Source organism: Stegodyphus dumicola, chromosome 3 (genome assembly GCF_044657685.1).
Source record: "Stegodyphus dumicola isolate Sdum_Otavi_A_Nest chromosome 3, ASM4465768v1".
Classification (NCBI taxonomy): domain Eukaryota; kingdom Metazoa; phylum Arthropoda; class Arachnida; order Araneae; family Eresidae; genus Stegodyphus; species Stegodyphus dumicola.
In genome coordinates, this window is record NC_140770.1 from 50,595,702 (window position 1) to 50,612,449 (window position 16,748).

General features: G+C 32.9%; 1 protein-coding gene across 3 annotated transcripts in view; it reads left to right on the forward strand.

Moving 5' to 3' along the window:
- LOC118192955 (uncharacterized) overlaps positions 1–16,748 on the forward strand; it is a 312,399-nt gene that overhangs the window by 260,707 nt on the left and 34,944 nt on the right. For all 3 annotated transcript variants that reach the window (XM_085812879.1, XM_035363975.2, XM_035363976.2), the window contains exons 4-5: positions 1,382–1,518; positions 10,272–10,425. In XM_085812879.1, coding sequence (XP_085669005.1) covers positions 1,382–1,518; positions 10,272–10,425 — 291 coding nt within the window. The remainder of the gene's footprint in view (positions 1–1,381; positions 1,519–10,271; positions 10,426–16,748) is intronic.

Below are 16,748 nucleotides of genomic sequence, written 5' to 3' on the forward strand. Positions count from 1 at the left end.
GGATTCTAAACTTTCTCCGGGATTTCAAACCCGGGCCCTTTGGCACCGCATTAGGCTCTCTTAACCACTATGGAGGCTGGGTGGCGAAACCACAGGTCTGGACGTTTCAAAACGGAACACAGAACACACAGAAACCCTTTTCCTGTTGCGGCGCCATCTTGGAAATTGAAGCTGCGGCTGAGCAGTAAGTATGAGAAACTTGGACAGTTGCCAATGTTTCCAGTGTAGGTTTTACCACAGGTAAAGTAATACATCAATTTATTATTAATTTTTAAAACTGCACCATTCGTTTATAAATGCCTTGTATTTCTCTTGTAAAGTAACCTTATGATTATATCGTATACACGTTCAAAGGCTCATGCTCGTCACTTAAATACGAAAGCCATTTCGAACCTTTTGTATCGCACCTTTTTGTAAATACTACTTCAAATTTGCTGGCCGTCAGGTTAACCTAGACCGGAAATCCCTGCTCTAAAATACCATTTTTAAAAATGTATTGATGTTAGTGAGAAATGCATATATAATGATACGATATCAATCTCTATTTTTATATTTCCATCGCTAATGGGTTATTGATATTAATCATCCTTGCTAAAATAACAAATGATAAAACTAGCAGCATTTCAGCTTCCTTTAATTAGCATAAAGATCCTTCAAAATTTCCAGAACCGAAACAGTAACAGTTGGTTAAAATGAATGCTTGTAAAAGTCCGGAATAACTGCAGGATTTTTATCGGATTTCATTATTTTCATTCACTGAATTTCATTACGCCTGTAAGAAATGCAATTATATTTTTGATTTACTTTGAATGATATGCATAATTTATTACCATTTAAATTTTACACATAAAAGTAATATTTTTAATTTTATTTCGTTTTTGACATTGAATCTTTTTCTATTCAAATAATTAAATTAAATTTAATTTGTATATTTCTAACTCGAATTAAAATGAATTTTTTAATATGAGAGGAAGGTTCAGCCAACTCCAAAAGCATAATGATACAAAATTAATTTACAAGGAACAATTAAAATAAGGCTGAATAATTTCAGCAACTAAATGCATAATGAAAGTATTGAGAAAAATTTTGTAGCGTTTTATAATTCATGATACCAATAAATAAATAAATAAATAGAAAGAAAACAACAAAAACAAGAAAGTAGAAATATGTTTTACTTAAGAGGCTACTTAAGATTATAAATAGCATACGTGCTAAGCTACTATTATCTACGATACAAAAGATAAAGTTTAACCCTTTCATTCTTAATAGAAGAATAAATTAATTAATCACGATACCCATTCGGTTATTGTTTGAGTTATGAATATTTGCTTTGCATTAGGTGATGTAATGCTAATTAAAATATATTTTAATTCATTTCCAGTGCGCCTGGTACTAGAAGAGACTGGATGTGACATCATATGGAGCTTACAAATAAAGGTACAAGAACATGAGTGCTCCAAGAATAAAGACCAAGTGCTTTGCTCAGGGAAGGGTTTTTGCGATAATTTTTCAAACACGGTAAGAATATAAAGCATTCAGTCCTATTGGAGTATTTAATGTTGATTGACCCACACAGTACTACAATTCAATACGGCTGAAATGTCTAAGTACATTTTATGGAGACAAAATGGTTAAATATTTGTTTTGAGTTTTAAAAGTAGTATAATTCAAATTATAGTATATTGTGTTTAGTATACTGTTGTACGCGTACGGGTTCGTAATAGATCGAATGCAATCAGGTCCGAAACTATGTTGGTAAAATTTATTTTATCAAAATAAAAATTTCAGAGTTCTGGAACGTTTCACAAATAGTCGTACAGCTCTTCACATTTATTTATTTACCATCAGATTGTAGAGTCATTAGGCTAATTGGAAGCAGGAAATAGGAAAAATATGCAACCGCCTTCGCCGGGAATCGAACCACTGACCTCTGGAAATACCGTCCCAGTGTGCAAAACCACTACACCACGAAAGCTCGGTAGGGAAGTGGGAGAAATACCTTATAAGATGAGCAGCTGCAGCGTCTTTAAGACATTCAGTCTTTATGCCAGTGACGGATTCATCTACCAACTGGGTTGTTATATATAAAATTCAATAAAGTTTTAGAATTTTGATAATTACATAATAAAAATTAAATATCAAGAAAAAATATATATACATAAATAGGTATAATAAATAAAAATTAAAAATTTAGAATTAGAAAATGCCTAAATACAATATTGTTGTATATGAAGTCAATATAGTATTAGAATTTTGAGAATTATATAATAAAATTTTAAAAATAAATTAAATATATAAATATATAATACCTAAGTAAATATGTAAGTAAATGGAACATAAATACGTAAGTAAATACTTAAGAAGATCATTACAAATTAATGTACGAGAATAGTAGGGGCTGAGAAGGTAAGTTTTGCAAAGAGGTTAGAATAAGAGTGTAGGTTTTCATTATGGAGTTCTTGAATGGAGAACTCTTTACATTATCACAACGTGCAATAAGTAGTGCAACAACATTTCAAACTACTAAGAACGTTAAACGCAAAGCAATGCAAAGCGCACCTAAAGGAGCCATGCTAACTCAGAGATATCTCAATACTCCTAACTTAAGCTGAACTAACTGAGAGTAGATACTCTCTGCGGTTTTATACAATTTTCGCCTGGCCGCCGAGATATTTCTAGTAATTTCTGCTTATCGAAATTACTGGAAGGCATATGAGATCCGAATGCGGTTACAGTTACACAGAACATAAATTACAGTTAGTAAATTACACTATTCATTACAATTATATAGGGTCAAACCAAAATGTCGCCAAGTTTGGCGACTTTCGATGATTTTTCGCCAAATTTGGCAACAAAAAATATTCGCCGAAACCATTGCAGCTTTTGACAATATCTCGCTAAATAAGCGAGACTTGCCCCTGTATTTTTACTTTTGCAGCAATCTTCGCTACTCTAGACTTTTATGTTACTTTATACATAAGAATACATCAATGTCATATATCATTGCATTAATATCATCTATATATATATATTACTTGAAACGGACTTATCATTTGAACAGAATAATTTGACTAAATAATTTGAACAGAATATTCTTACATTTTCTGCAATACACATATTTTGTTTGAAGTTAGACAAAAGTGTTTATGCTCATTTTCCTTGCGAAATAATTTCATAAATCCGTTGCATATACTTGGAAGTCAATTCTGAAAGCGTATGCAAATAAAAAAAAAGGAATTAAATAATAAAAAATTATAACTCATTATCTTTATTCAAGGAGCAACCTGGAAAATTATCAAAGAAGCCGAAATTCTCAATTATGTCTGGATGAATTGCTATAAAAGAATGGCAAACGATTAACTTGAAAATGAAGTTTAATTTTTGAATTTAAAATTAGTTTAAAGTGAAATTTTTAAAGCATTCATTCAGGTATAATATTCTCAATTTGACTCAAAAGGAAGTACGTGTTTTGCATTCAAATAGTTTACAAATGAGTGGTAATATGAGTAGATAAGTTGAAAAATCAACTAAATATAATTTCGAATCAAAATTGAAATTTTTCTGGGAAGAAATATATAATAGCATACAAATTTTACATACAAAAAAAAAAAAAAAAAAAAAAAAAAACGTAGTATTATAGAACTTTAAAGAATTAAATATTATGAAATGGAGCATATAATTAGGAAAAAGTAAACAGTAAAAAATCAAAAAAAAATTACAAATTATTGCTAAATATGCAAAAAATTTCGTTAAATAAATGATCAATGTGAAACTTTTAGGAACCAACAAAAAGCAGACATATTAGGCGCCGAACAAAATTAGCAAATACGGCGGTGAAAACCTGAGGAAAATATTAACAGCAAAATGCTTAAAAGGTTACAAAACAATTATTAAATATTCAAATTTCGTAAAATAATAGCTCGTAAAAGCTTATTAGCTAAGGTTTGGTTTGGTTTATTTGATTACGGCGAAGCACACGAGGGCTATCTGCCTAACGGGAGGGTACATTCGTGGAGGACTTTCTATGGGAAACTGGCTTGTATGCACGATACGCATGGAGAAAATCACGAAGGCGCCCATGCAACTAGCCCATTCGCTGGGTTTTGGGCCTCAGACCGAACTACCAGTGTTCAGCGATTTTGCCGCTCGGCCGCTGGTGGGCCCTGTTAGTTAAAGAAAAGGTGAATTGCCCATCCTAATGTCACAATACATTAAAATAATATAATTTGGATTGAAAATACATATTTCTAATATAAGGATCTGTAAAAACTGAATATTGCAAATAAAAACATCTGCAAAAAAACTCAGCCTCGAATTATATCCTAATTTATTTTTAGCCGACTTTTCTAGCAGAGCGACAAAGATTTATTCCTAACACTGAAGTTTTAAAATAAATAGTTTTGTAATATAGGAGTTAAAACGTTTTATTTCTATTTCCTGAGAATGATTAAAAACATCTACTGAAAACTGCAAAAAGTTTACTGAAACTACAAAAAATATTAGATTTGTTAACTTTTTCGAAATAATTTTTTAATTTAAGAATGAATTAACATAAATATTTGCAGCATTTAAAATGTTTTTCGGATGGTAGATACATGTCTACGAGCAACTGCAGCGAAAGAAATGGCTGTGTAAGAATTTTATGGACATGGCTACATGCGTTTTTATTTATCCCCTAGAACTATGGATACACATTAAGCATAATAAAGAATTACAAATGTTATGTAAAGATAAATGTCAGCGTTATAAATTAACATTAAAAGTACTTAAAGTTAAGCAAATATTAATCGCTTCCAGATCATTCATTTATCTTAATTTGAATAGAATATTCCGTATCTTCAAATTTCAAGAAGATATCGGAGAACGAATAAATTGATTGGCGTCATTTATTTCATCCCATTTTGGCTAAAGTTAATGGCTTTTCGGAAAAGTTTCAGAAAGCAGCAGCAAGGCAAAATCTGCTTTTTTGATCATCAATTTTTTCATCGTGAGCAAAATGGCATTCAGTATTAAATTCGTTACTGATCATTTGAAAACCTTTTAAAGAATATGTAGCATGTTTTAAATAGTTAAAATCTTAAGCTAGATCCCAACTGGAATAAATATATGTGGCTTATAAGGAATAGGTTATATTTTCTTTTCTTTTGTTTTACGTCCCTGTAAGAAGTACAGTGCCTTCGTGGTGTAACGGTAGCATGCTGGGCCGGTATTCCAGAGTTCCGTTTTTCGATTCCCGGCGAAGGCGTTGCTAATTTTTCACCTTTTCTGCCTTTACAAAAATACTAATGACTCTACAAGTGGCGCCCGAACTAAAAGGGTTGTGGATGATGATTCTCCGCAACCAGGATTTGGCGACTAGGTCTCCCTAAAACCCTAGTCGCCCTTTAAAAAGGGGAGTATATAAGGTATTTCTCCCACTTCCCTAGCGTGCCTTCGTGGTGTAACGGTAGCACGCTGGGCCGGTATTCCAGAGGTCCGTGGTTCGATTCCCGGCGAAGGCGGTTGCATATTTTTCATCTTTTCTTCTTCCAATTAACCTAATAACTCTACAGTAATATAATCGTAAAAGATTTCGGGTATAATATTTAAACGAAAAAATCCATTTTGACCGTTCTTGGATCCTTGTGAACTATGTTTTTGCACGACTTGTGTAGGTACGCACGAAATAAAGTCTTTTTCCTAAAATGTATATAAAATAGATTCAGAAGAGATATTTTTTCCGTGACGTCTGTACGTACGTACGTACTTATGCATGTATCTCGCACACCCCAAAACGTGTAGTCTAAGAACATTAAAATTTTGTATATGGCACTGCTATAGCATGTAGTTGTGAATCTCTCTTCTTGGTTGCAATCGGCTGTATCGAAAGAGTACAAATATATATTATATACATACCCGCTGAATTTCTGCACCTTCAATGTCTTTTTGCCGAGTGAGAGCAAAAGTAAACTTTCAGTTTTATCCACCAAAAAATTTGCTTTGTTGCCCGATGGCCGAATTGCTTGTTTTTGTGTAGAAACTCTAATTTTAATTGTATAACTTATATTTTTTTAACTGTTGTTACTGTATTTGGTGTTTGCATGTATGTTTTGATGCATTTTATAATTTTTAATGAAGATGTTTGAGTTTATGTATTTTTGCCTTGCTGCGAAGTGAAAACTGAAATGAGTGAATGAGAAATATATCTCTAGTGAAATTTGAGGAAATGAGTTTAAACGAAATGCAGCAAAAAATGTGTATAATTTAGTAGACGGTCTTAGGAAGTCACATGGTGTCCAAATTAGATTTGTTTGACCTATATGTAGCTTAGTGGTCTGGTTGCTTCTTTGGTCACTAATTATCACTTTAACAGAGATTTTTAGAATGTTAATTGCTTGCCGAATCGTTGCATCTGAATTATTCTATGACGAGAAGTAAACATTATAAGGAAATCAATATTTAAAACAGCATAAATATTTCATCCCATAATTATTTTGAAAAAATGTTATTTTTAGATATATGTAATAAATATAATTTATGATAACATTTAGATATATGTAATAAATATAATTTGTGATAACATTTAGATATATGTAATAAATATAATTTATGATAACATTTAGATATATGTAATAAATATAATTTGTGATAACATTTAGATATATGTAATAAATATAATTTATGATAACATTTAGATATATGTAATAAATATAATTTGTGATAACATTTAGATATATGTAATAAATATAATTTATGATAACATTTAGATATATGTAATAAATATAATTTATGATAACATTTAGATATATGTAATAAATATAATTTATGATAACATTTAGATATATGTAATAAATATAATTTTATGATAAGCTACATTTCTTCTTTCTGTGGGTAAACTTGTAAGGTATTTCATCTTTCTGTGGATACACGACTAATTTGACTGGTCATTTTAGAATATTCGTCGAGTACGTTTAGTAACAAAATGTGTATTTAGAATGCTCACGCTTTCAAAATATAGGTTTATATAACTAGATTACAATAGCTTATCAATCGCATAAAATCAAATTTTGCACACCATCAATCTTCCCATTAGAATTGCTTTACAGGAATAAGGGGTATTAGTGTGTGTGTGTGTGTGTGATTACAACCTCGAGGGCTATCTGCCTAAGAGGAGAGATGCCTTCGTGGAAGACTTTCTAAGGGAAACTGGCTCGTATACACGTTACACATGGGGTAAACCATAACGGGTATTAGACTTTGCGAAATAACGCTAAATGAAATCATTAATAAATTATATCCTCTAATACAGGGGTTCTCAACCGGTGGTACGCAAGAGAAAAATAGGTGGTACTCAAAGAAGCGAGGTATTTTTAACTATTAAATTCAAAAATTAAAACCCTAACATCCTGATTGAGTTTTTTCTCTAACGCTCGTAAATTTATGAGATCTGAGCTTTGTTCAGGTGTGGTGGTAGTAGTAGTACTTTGTAGTGGTAGTACTAAAGGATTTCATGAGAACCGTTGCTAAAATATTCTGAAGTTTTGAAAACCGTAATTTAATCAAAGAAGATTTGTTAAAATTGCAGTTAAAGCAGGAAAAATAAATAAATAAATAGAGGAATAGAAACAAACAAAACGAAATAGACATTTTCGATCATTAGTTTGTAGCGAGTGATGTGTGTAATGTCTTTGACATCTAATGTGAGTGATTCATCTCTGTCAGAAATAGCCTTCGGCCTAGGCGAGCGAAAGTCACAGAAATTTCCTTCTCATTCGCATTCTCATTGAAGTGGAATATATTTCTTCAATACTGGAAAGATTTTCTTTTAAATCTTTCCCTAATATTTCATTTAATAGTCAGATAGAATAAAATATCTTAATCAAGATTAAAATATTTTAATCGAGGAAAGATAATGTTTCTCTGCTTGTTCATTTATTTTAATCTGTATAGTGTTTCTATACATGAATAAAATATATCCTACTCATATTTTAATCGCAGATTGTATCATAATCAATTTGTCGAAGTAAATATCTATTTCTGAAAACTTGTACATATACCAATAATTTTAGTAATTATTTTTATACGGGTAATTTCAGTACATATACGGATAATTTTAGCGAAATTATATGTGAAATTGTTGTATTTGTGTTATATAATGTAGCATGAAAATCTGAAGAAGCGAAACTTGCCGGAAAAATATAGAATACTAGGGCAAGTCTGTTTAACATTGAGTAAATGGTTATCTCCCTAATTTGGCGAGATATCGCCAAGCTAGCAGCGGTTTTGGCGACTATTTTTTGTCACCTACTTCGCAAGAAATCGCCAAAAGTTCCCAAACTTGGCCACCATTTGGAGCTATTTTGTCCGGTTCCTGTATTATTGTAACAGGCATAGTAATATGTACCTGTAACCGTAATTCGAAACTAATACGTTTTCCAGTAATTTCGAGAAGCAGAAAGTACTATAAATATCTCGGCGACAGGGTGAGAACTGTATAAGATCGGAAAGAGCATCTGTTCTGAGTTTTCTAGTTGTTAGCTCAGAGTTACTATGAAGAGCTTCGCCTTTTAGATGCACTATGGTGTGTTTAAAGTTCCTAGTAGTTTGAAGTGTAACTTTTGATCGTTCTGTATGATACTATGAAGAACTATACCAATGTTTTTGTGGAATGTTCCAGAACTCTGAATTGTTCCTTTTGATAAAATAAATCTTGTTAACCTCTCATCGGACCTATGTGCATTAAATTCATTACGAATCTATACGCAAACAACAATATTATTTCTTCGCTAGAAAACTAAATCTTTTGCAAACACTCTTTTACTATTAATGGTGTACATTAAACTCAGATGTTTCTGCTCGAGAGAAGTGGATCCTTGTATATGACGTTTACCACACTCAGGGTTAATCTATATTAAAATAGCGTGATTAGTAAAGTTTTCTTTGCTGTAAGGACTTTGTGTAGAACTGGTACGCTCATGCTTAATGACATTCCCATTAAATGCGCCCGTCGTTTTCTAATGCTTTCCTACTAAATGCATAAAGTCGTTCTTGCTAAATACTAAAAATATATTTTTTGCTTAGAAGAGGACGCAGAAAAGCATTGTGAGGTATAATTAAAGTTGAATGCTATTACTTATCTGTACATAATTATCATCTTGTTGCAACGCATCGTGAAGTAGAAGTTGGAAAAACCTAAGTAATTTTTTTTAATATTAGATTGATTGAAACATTTTCAGAAAAGAGATAAAGTATTGTTTCCCTGTCAAAAAAAAAATAGTTCGTTTTGACCGCAAAAAGAATTCCTTTTTCTTCTTCTCTTTACAATGACGTAAAAATGCCCTGCATTGGAATTTTATGCAGCAAACAACAAACTCTTCCGAAAAAGCATTTTGAAAGCTAGTTCATCAAAAGGGACAGCTACCTGACTCCTCAACTTCTGCATAATAGACAGGACTGATAGAGTCGTATAGCCTTTAAATAGGCTTTTTTGGTGATTCCTCCTAGTATGAAAAAGTCAACATTTTCCCCTTTAGCTCGAATAAAATAAATTTGGAATGTTTCAACTTTCCTTTAAACCATTCTATATTTTATCATAGTTATCATCTTGTTTATTGTTAAACAAGCAGTCTCGTAAATCAATGCCTTTTTTAAATAATTTTATATTGCATTTTATAATTATTGTATTAAAAATGATTTTTGTAATCAATAGCTTTACATATTACTAAAATAGTTTATGTAACCAATAGCTCTCTGAAATCAGAAATAATTTCTGTAATCAATAGCTTTACATAATAATTAAATAATTTCTGTAAACAATAGCTTTCTGTAATCAGAAACAATTTCTGTAAGCAACAGCTGCATGTACAAAATGCATAAAGGGGATCAACAGCCTTATCCTAGCAGTATTATCATCTGAAAAAAACATTTTTAGTTTTAACTACTTAAAAATGATTTAATTAAACAAATTTATGTTTTATGATTTTCAAATATCAATAGAAGAAAGGCTAAGTAATTTTTGAAACGCATCTTCTTTAAGACACTATTGATTCTCCAAGAAAATGAATCACTTGTTTTGTTGTTTTTCTTCTTTTTTTTTAATGGTCGAAAGGCATTGCCGCAAGCAGCACAACACTGGCGTTAGCCCCCCCCCCCCAAACGCCAAAATGTATGTTCTCAAAAAGGCCTTTTTCTGAAGCAGACGTAAAAATAAGAAATAAGAAGTATTTTTATTAACGTTAGTCTCATTTTTATTTAATATCGTGTCTAACGGTCATTCTTCTTCTTCTCTCTAGGGTTCATTCTCTTGCAGATGCTGCGCTGGTTTCGTTGGTAAATACTGTGAAGAAAAGGATGGTTGCTACGGTAACCCTTGCCAGCACGGTGGATTTTGCGTGGACATTGCTGAAGGGCTCGTCGGAACAACATTCCAGTGTCTCTGCCCCCACGGTACTTATTCGCTTTTCTTTTATGGTCCTACAGAACATAGTAGCGAAATTTATTGTATATAGTCAAGCAAGTTATGTTGTCGAAACTGAATTCCTCATTGTATAAAATGTTCATGGTCCGGCAATTTTAAAAATATTCTCTATATGCAAGAACTGCAAAATGAATTGATCTGTCTTGTAAAAAGGTTAAATAATTACTTGGGAGCTGAAAAGCCTTTGCATTATCTCCTAAAAGATTGAGTTGCGATGCAGAGTTTATACTCGGTTGTAGCCATAGTCCGGTGGTACGTAAAAAGAAACAAAGTACTTTTAACTATTGAATTCAAAAATTAAAATCCCAACATCCAGACTGAGTTATTTCTCTAACACTCGTAAATTTATGCGATTTGAGCTTTGTTCAAGAGTGGTGGTGGTGGTAGTAGTACTTTGTAATGGTGGTACTAAAGGTTTTAAATTTTTGTTTAGGTGGTAGGCGTTGGTCAAAAGACTGAGAACCGCTGGTTTAAATATTTTGAAAAAATGTAATACCAAATATTATTTTTTGTGCTATTTTTATATACTGTGATGCATTTTTATCTTTATAGGTTTGAAATTATATAACGTCTGTTACAAACTATAAGAGAGAGGTAATGCCACAAAGCTTATTTAAATAAATGGTACTTTAATAATGGTACTATTACTAAAATAAATGGTACTTTAGGCAATTATTAGGTAGATGAAGAAATGAAAAATGTAAGTGTAAGTGAAAGAGTGAAACGGCTGGCGGCGATTTGGGTCATGTCATTTACATAAAGGATTTTCATAGGATAATTACAATGGCATCCAAACAAATAAGGAAATATTACAGTAAGTTGATACCTGAAAATATTTGATATGCTATAAATATAAAATATAATATTACATTTAAAAGAAATTTGCTTCATCTTAGAGAAATGGTCGTGCAAAAAATTGTAATAAGAACAATAATAAAGACGAAAATTGCGTGAAAATAGCATTTATCATAAGAATTCTAATGGATGTTCATTGGCCATTGGGAGACAGGAGACAGGACAAACTCAGACAGAGGTGGGCGAATGCTTGCATATGAATTCTTCCATAATCCATAGACTTTGAAAATAATTTCTAAGAAGATTTGAATGTTCGGAGAGAGGAAAGATGAGAGTTAAAATTGCATCCGCACATGGATATCTGCAGTTCTGAAGCCGATGGAACAGGATATAGACTTCAGCTTGATTCAGGCTTCTCTTGCTGCAGCTACGGGCACAACAATGTGAACAGCAATAATGATAGCATTATTTGCTGTTCACAGAGCATTTCCTAAGGGCTTCATGCGATTTGTGGAGACATCTGTATAGCGGTTCAATTACTACTAGAAACAAAGTTGCACTGTTGGGCACGTCTGCTTCTCACGTGGACTACAGAACAGTGGAGGAACGTAGTCGTTAATGATGGATTTAGATTTGGTTTGCAGAATGACAAGGGACTTTATTTGACATGACTAGAGCTTGTTATTATATATCACAAATTCTTGAAAGGTTATCTTTAGAAGGAATAGAACCTGTATTTGGGATGGAACGTCTTTAAGTTGTAGGATTCACTGCTGTGTAATTCTAAGTTACAGTTGAAAGTGAAGAATCTTAAGAACTAGTAAGCGAATAATCGTTTGAGTTCGTGTACAGGAAACAACAAGAAGGGCGAAATAACCCTTATTCCAATTGAAGTTTAACAAAACTCCGTCTTGGAGTTGTACAATAAAGCCGACACTTGGACTTCAACTTAAGAGACTAAGAATAAAACTAAACTAATCTTAACTAAAGAGATATAGCCAAAGCTATGAAAATTCTAACAGAGTTGGCCCCTTAACGCTAATTGACTGCGAAGCTATCAAAGGCCTAAAGTACGGCCGAGCTTACTAATAGCTTACGGGAGAGTAGCCTAAAAGGGGCGAACGCGTGCTAGCTAGAATATGTGGTATCTCTTTCCCTAAGACAGTAAAACTTCGCAGATAAGTACCGCTCTTCCTCATTAGCATTCAGATGTGATTCTAAAACTACGTTCTGGCCGGAAGTGGTAAGTTGAAATTATGAAGTGATAGAAAAAGAAGTTTAACTCAAATTTTAACTGTTAATAAAATTAACATAATCCTTACATGATAACTGTACAGACTTCCATACATTTCACCGAGAAAGTATGAATTCGGAAACGAAGTATACAACATCCATTATGTTATCTACTTACTGCTTTACACTACACCATCGAGCGGAAGTTTCTTCTCCAGGACATCACACAGAGCCCCATATAATGAAATAATATTTTCAGTCGGGAAAAGTAATGTAAGAAGTAGTATTCACTGAATGTGAAGCTCGCTCTTCTGACCTGCGTCTTATTGAAAACGTCTGGGATGTTTTAAGGAGATGCATTTTTGTTTATACCTTCTCTTCAGAACTTTAGTGCGTTTGGGAAAGCCTTGCAAGAATAGTGAGCGTTACACTTTAATGAACTTAAAATAACAATCGTTACCAGCTACTATCGTGTGATCTTTAGCGTCATTAAAAACACGACCACATGCATGTTTGAAGCATGAGACGAAACAAGTATTCTGTGTAAAACGTTTTCCTTATGCAAATGATAATTGAGAGTTAGTTTTGATGCACTACTAAACTATCGTCATTATATTATACTCTCTAACTACTTAACTAATATTCTGTAAAATACTTAATCTTAATAGTTCGCTAATGAAACTAAGTACGGTGTAGTTTTCTAGGATATGATAGTGCAGGACGGTGCTTAGATTTCAGTGAAATGTATTAGATAACATTATCAAATATTAACTTCCATATTAAATGTAAATATAGATGTAAAACAAAACTAAAGAAAAAGTATTTCCAAGTCATAATTACCCATTTCTTTCTTAAAGAGGAAAAAGTTTTAAACTAGAGATAAACGCACAATAATTTCGGAACTAGTGCTGTTTAGAGATATTCTATTTATGGTCGTTAGTAAGTTTATCATTAGTTCGTCCTATGGTAATTGCCTTCTTATCAAAACGAGTATTGGATAAATAACCAAAGAAAAAAGATCTTAAATGAGCACATTATAATGAAGCAAGGAGAACATTCTCGCAAAAATAAAGTAGAATCTCATTAAAGGAAATAAGACTTTAAATAGGATTTTAAATTGAAAAGAACATGTTTATTTTACACTAGAAACTACAGCTTAGTGAACAGAAGAGCAGAAAAACTATTCTCAAATAATTAAAAAATTAAATAATTGGTATGAATTTACGAAAGTATAAGAAGGGAAATAAAGAAAGACTTTGAGTAACACTTTACTCACGCTAGTAGTAATGATCGGATAGAAAATATCTATCCGAAAAATAGTTTTAAAATTGTATTTATTTACCAACGTCATGCGTTAATTCAGGCATAATTTTAGATTTGAGGTAAAGTTCTTAAGTGAATTTGAATTAGTTTTATTTCAGACATGTCCTGCCATTAGAAGACTCTAAATATGAATATTTATCCAATTAATAATCTCCTAAATATCTAGGTATTAACATTATTTGCTAGAATTTCTGGATCCTGTAGTTCTATGCCAAAGTTATATTCTTGTGCAACCAAAGCTCAGGTAAAATAAAAGCATTATTCAAAATTAATTGTCGAATTTAAAGTAAGAAATATAAAAATATGAAAACCATATTTATCGAAATTAATGAGATATCGTACTTGAGTTTCAGGTATGTTGACTCATGCCACAGTTCATCGCCATTAGCAGATGGTGTATAATGTGCCAGTTGCTATTCGATCCTGAAGCAAACATACTTAATTGGCAAAAAACCCGATAAATGTGCAGGGTTTTATTATTTTAATTACCAGCTACTATGCTATACCGCCAGTATAATCTGCTTTAACTTATCAGGTTCAATGTTTCTTCTAACCTTCTTCGGAAACATACAATGACCTGACTAGGAACAGAGAGCTTACTAAAGCTAAGTTCACTAATTGTAGTAAGTAGACAGGATACAGACGAAGGGTATAAAAAACCCTTTATTTTTCTTTATATACAATGACTTCCGTACTTCGGAATACAATGACCCTCCACTCGGGGTCTAACGTAAAAGGTATAAAAAATAAAACTAAACTCTAATTTAACTTTAGAATAACACACGTGGAAGATTGGCCTTATAATAACAGGAAGCGTATGTAGCACAGAGACTGTGAACACTACAATACGTTTAATTTATTAAGAGGATTAAAACCTCTGGCTTGGAAGGCAAATAGCAACTGCGTAACTTCTAAGGTAAGCGGCCTGCTTCGAACTCACTGCTTCCTCTCTCTTTCGCTTGGCAAAAAGGCCACACTTAAATACTTGGCGTTCGCCAGACAACTTTGCATAAAATCCTTAACGCTTATAATTCTGGCCGGAAGTAGAAACTAAGAAGTGATAGTAAAGATTTAAAATAAAATAAACGTTAGTAAAACTTAAGATCCTTACATACTTCCCGCCAGAGTTAATTAGTTTGAAACTGAGGTCTAAAACGACCTTGTTGAAAACTTTTAGCTCTAGAATATAACGCGAGGCCAAACTTTTACAATCATAACTTCGTTAGAAACTAGAAAATTTAAAAGAAAGAAATTTGTTACAATAGCAGCTCCCAGGATCTACAACAATCTTTTTTTTTTTTTCATCTGTACAGGAGCTTTATTCAATTCTGGTTCCTTCCAGAGATCTGGAAGGAAAACTAGTTTAATGAAATGTTACACAATGACATTGCAAATAACATATAGAATATACTTCTATTAACATTCTTATTTCATTCATGACTATTTTAATTATCTCTCCCCTTGCTCTCTGACATGTGTTGTAAAAGAACACCAAACACGAATGTGTTTATGTCTATGTGTTCAACACTTCCTCCTACAATCAAAACACTAACGTGTTAAAATTCAACATAATGAGACCTCTTAACACACCCTACTTTCAACTCTAAACCCTGAGGTACTATTCTAAAAGTGGCTAACTCTAAAGTGTAGCGTCAGAGAGCCTAACTACATCATTCAACCTTTAACATATATTCGCCATGATTTAGTCTTTACAGTCACACGAATAACAAATTTTTAACATTACTTTCACTTTTACCATATCACGGTATTTCTTAACATTTAAAATAACAGAACACATGTATATAAGAACATATCAACATGCCGTTAATTTTACACATTTGAAAACATACATTAGTAGTACATTGTTAACTTCTATTCTTTTCAAAGCAAGTGCCAATTCTTTCTACATTGAAATAATACTACATTTCAAAAAGTCTTTCAGACTAAAACTTCTTTCTTGCTAGAATGTTTTAAATAAAATTTATACAATAACTTTTTACAATATTTAAGTCTTTACACAACGCTATTATACATCAACTTTAGTTTTACGCGCGAGTAATTGAAAAACATAATAAGAAAATCGGTCACAACTCATTTCTCGCCCTTTTGGCGATAAAGGTAGACCTCGCATGAGGTAAAACTTCTTGAAATCTGCCACTTGCAGTAAGAATGAAAGATTAACTTAAGTTTGCAAAGTAACATAAAATTTTACTTATCTTTGTAATATTCGGACATCCTTTTCTGGGCCCAGTCTTTAAAGGTACTGCAGACCGTAGCCTGGTTTATCCTCCTTCTTGTACGGGCTCGCCCTTCAGTGCTTTCCTCTGGAAGCTTCCGTTTTTCACCAGTACGGCCACCCTTGAACACCTTCCTTTTCCCCTCTGCTTGTGGTCTTGGCCGTTTGAAGGCAGCTGGTCTTGGCGGAACCGGGAAACTTCTGTCGTGATCCTGCTTGGACCTCGTTGTTGGCCGTTCAAATTTTTCTTGTACTTTTTCCTCCGCCGCTGATGGCCCTTCCGCAGTTCGGCGACTTTTGCTGCGGAGAGTTTTGTCGGATGAGTCGATCCTCCGTTTTAAAGCCGGGTTATAGTTGCCGTCCTTTCTCCTGGTCCTCTTCACATACGTCGTCCTTCTCCCTTCTTCATTCTGGGGGTGTTCGTGAACTCTGTTTTCTGGACGGTGGAACGGCTTCTTTTTCTTTTTACCTTCAATTTTTCCGCGGGGCAATTTTCTTTTCACTTGCTTCTGTCTCTCATTGGCTTGCCCTTGTACTTGTCGTTTTCCCACCTCTGGAACTTGTACCTGCGGTGTCTGCCGTGCCGGATCCTGCAAAAGATCTGAAAAGATTTGCATTTTATTACGATCGAAGTAGGGCTTAATTTGATCAATATTTGCGGAACAGGTTTCACCATTTCTGGCCTTTAACACTACAACAGCGTGA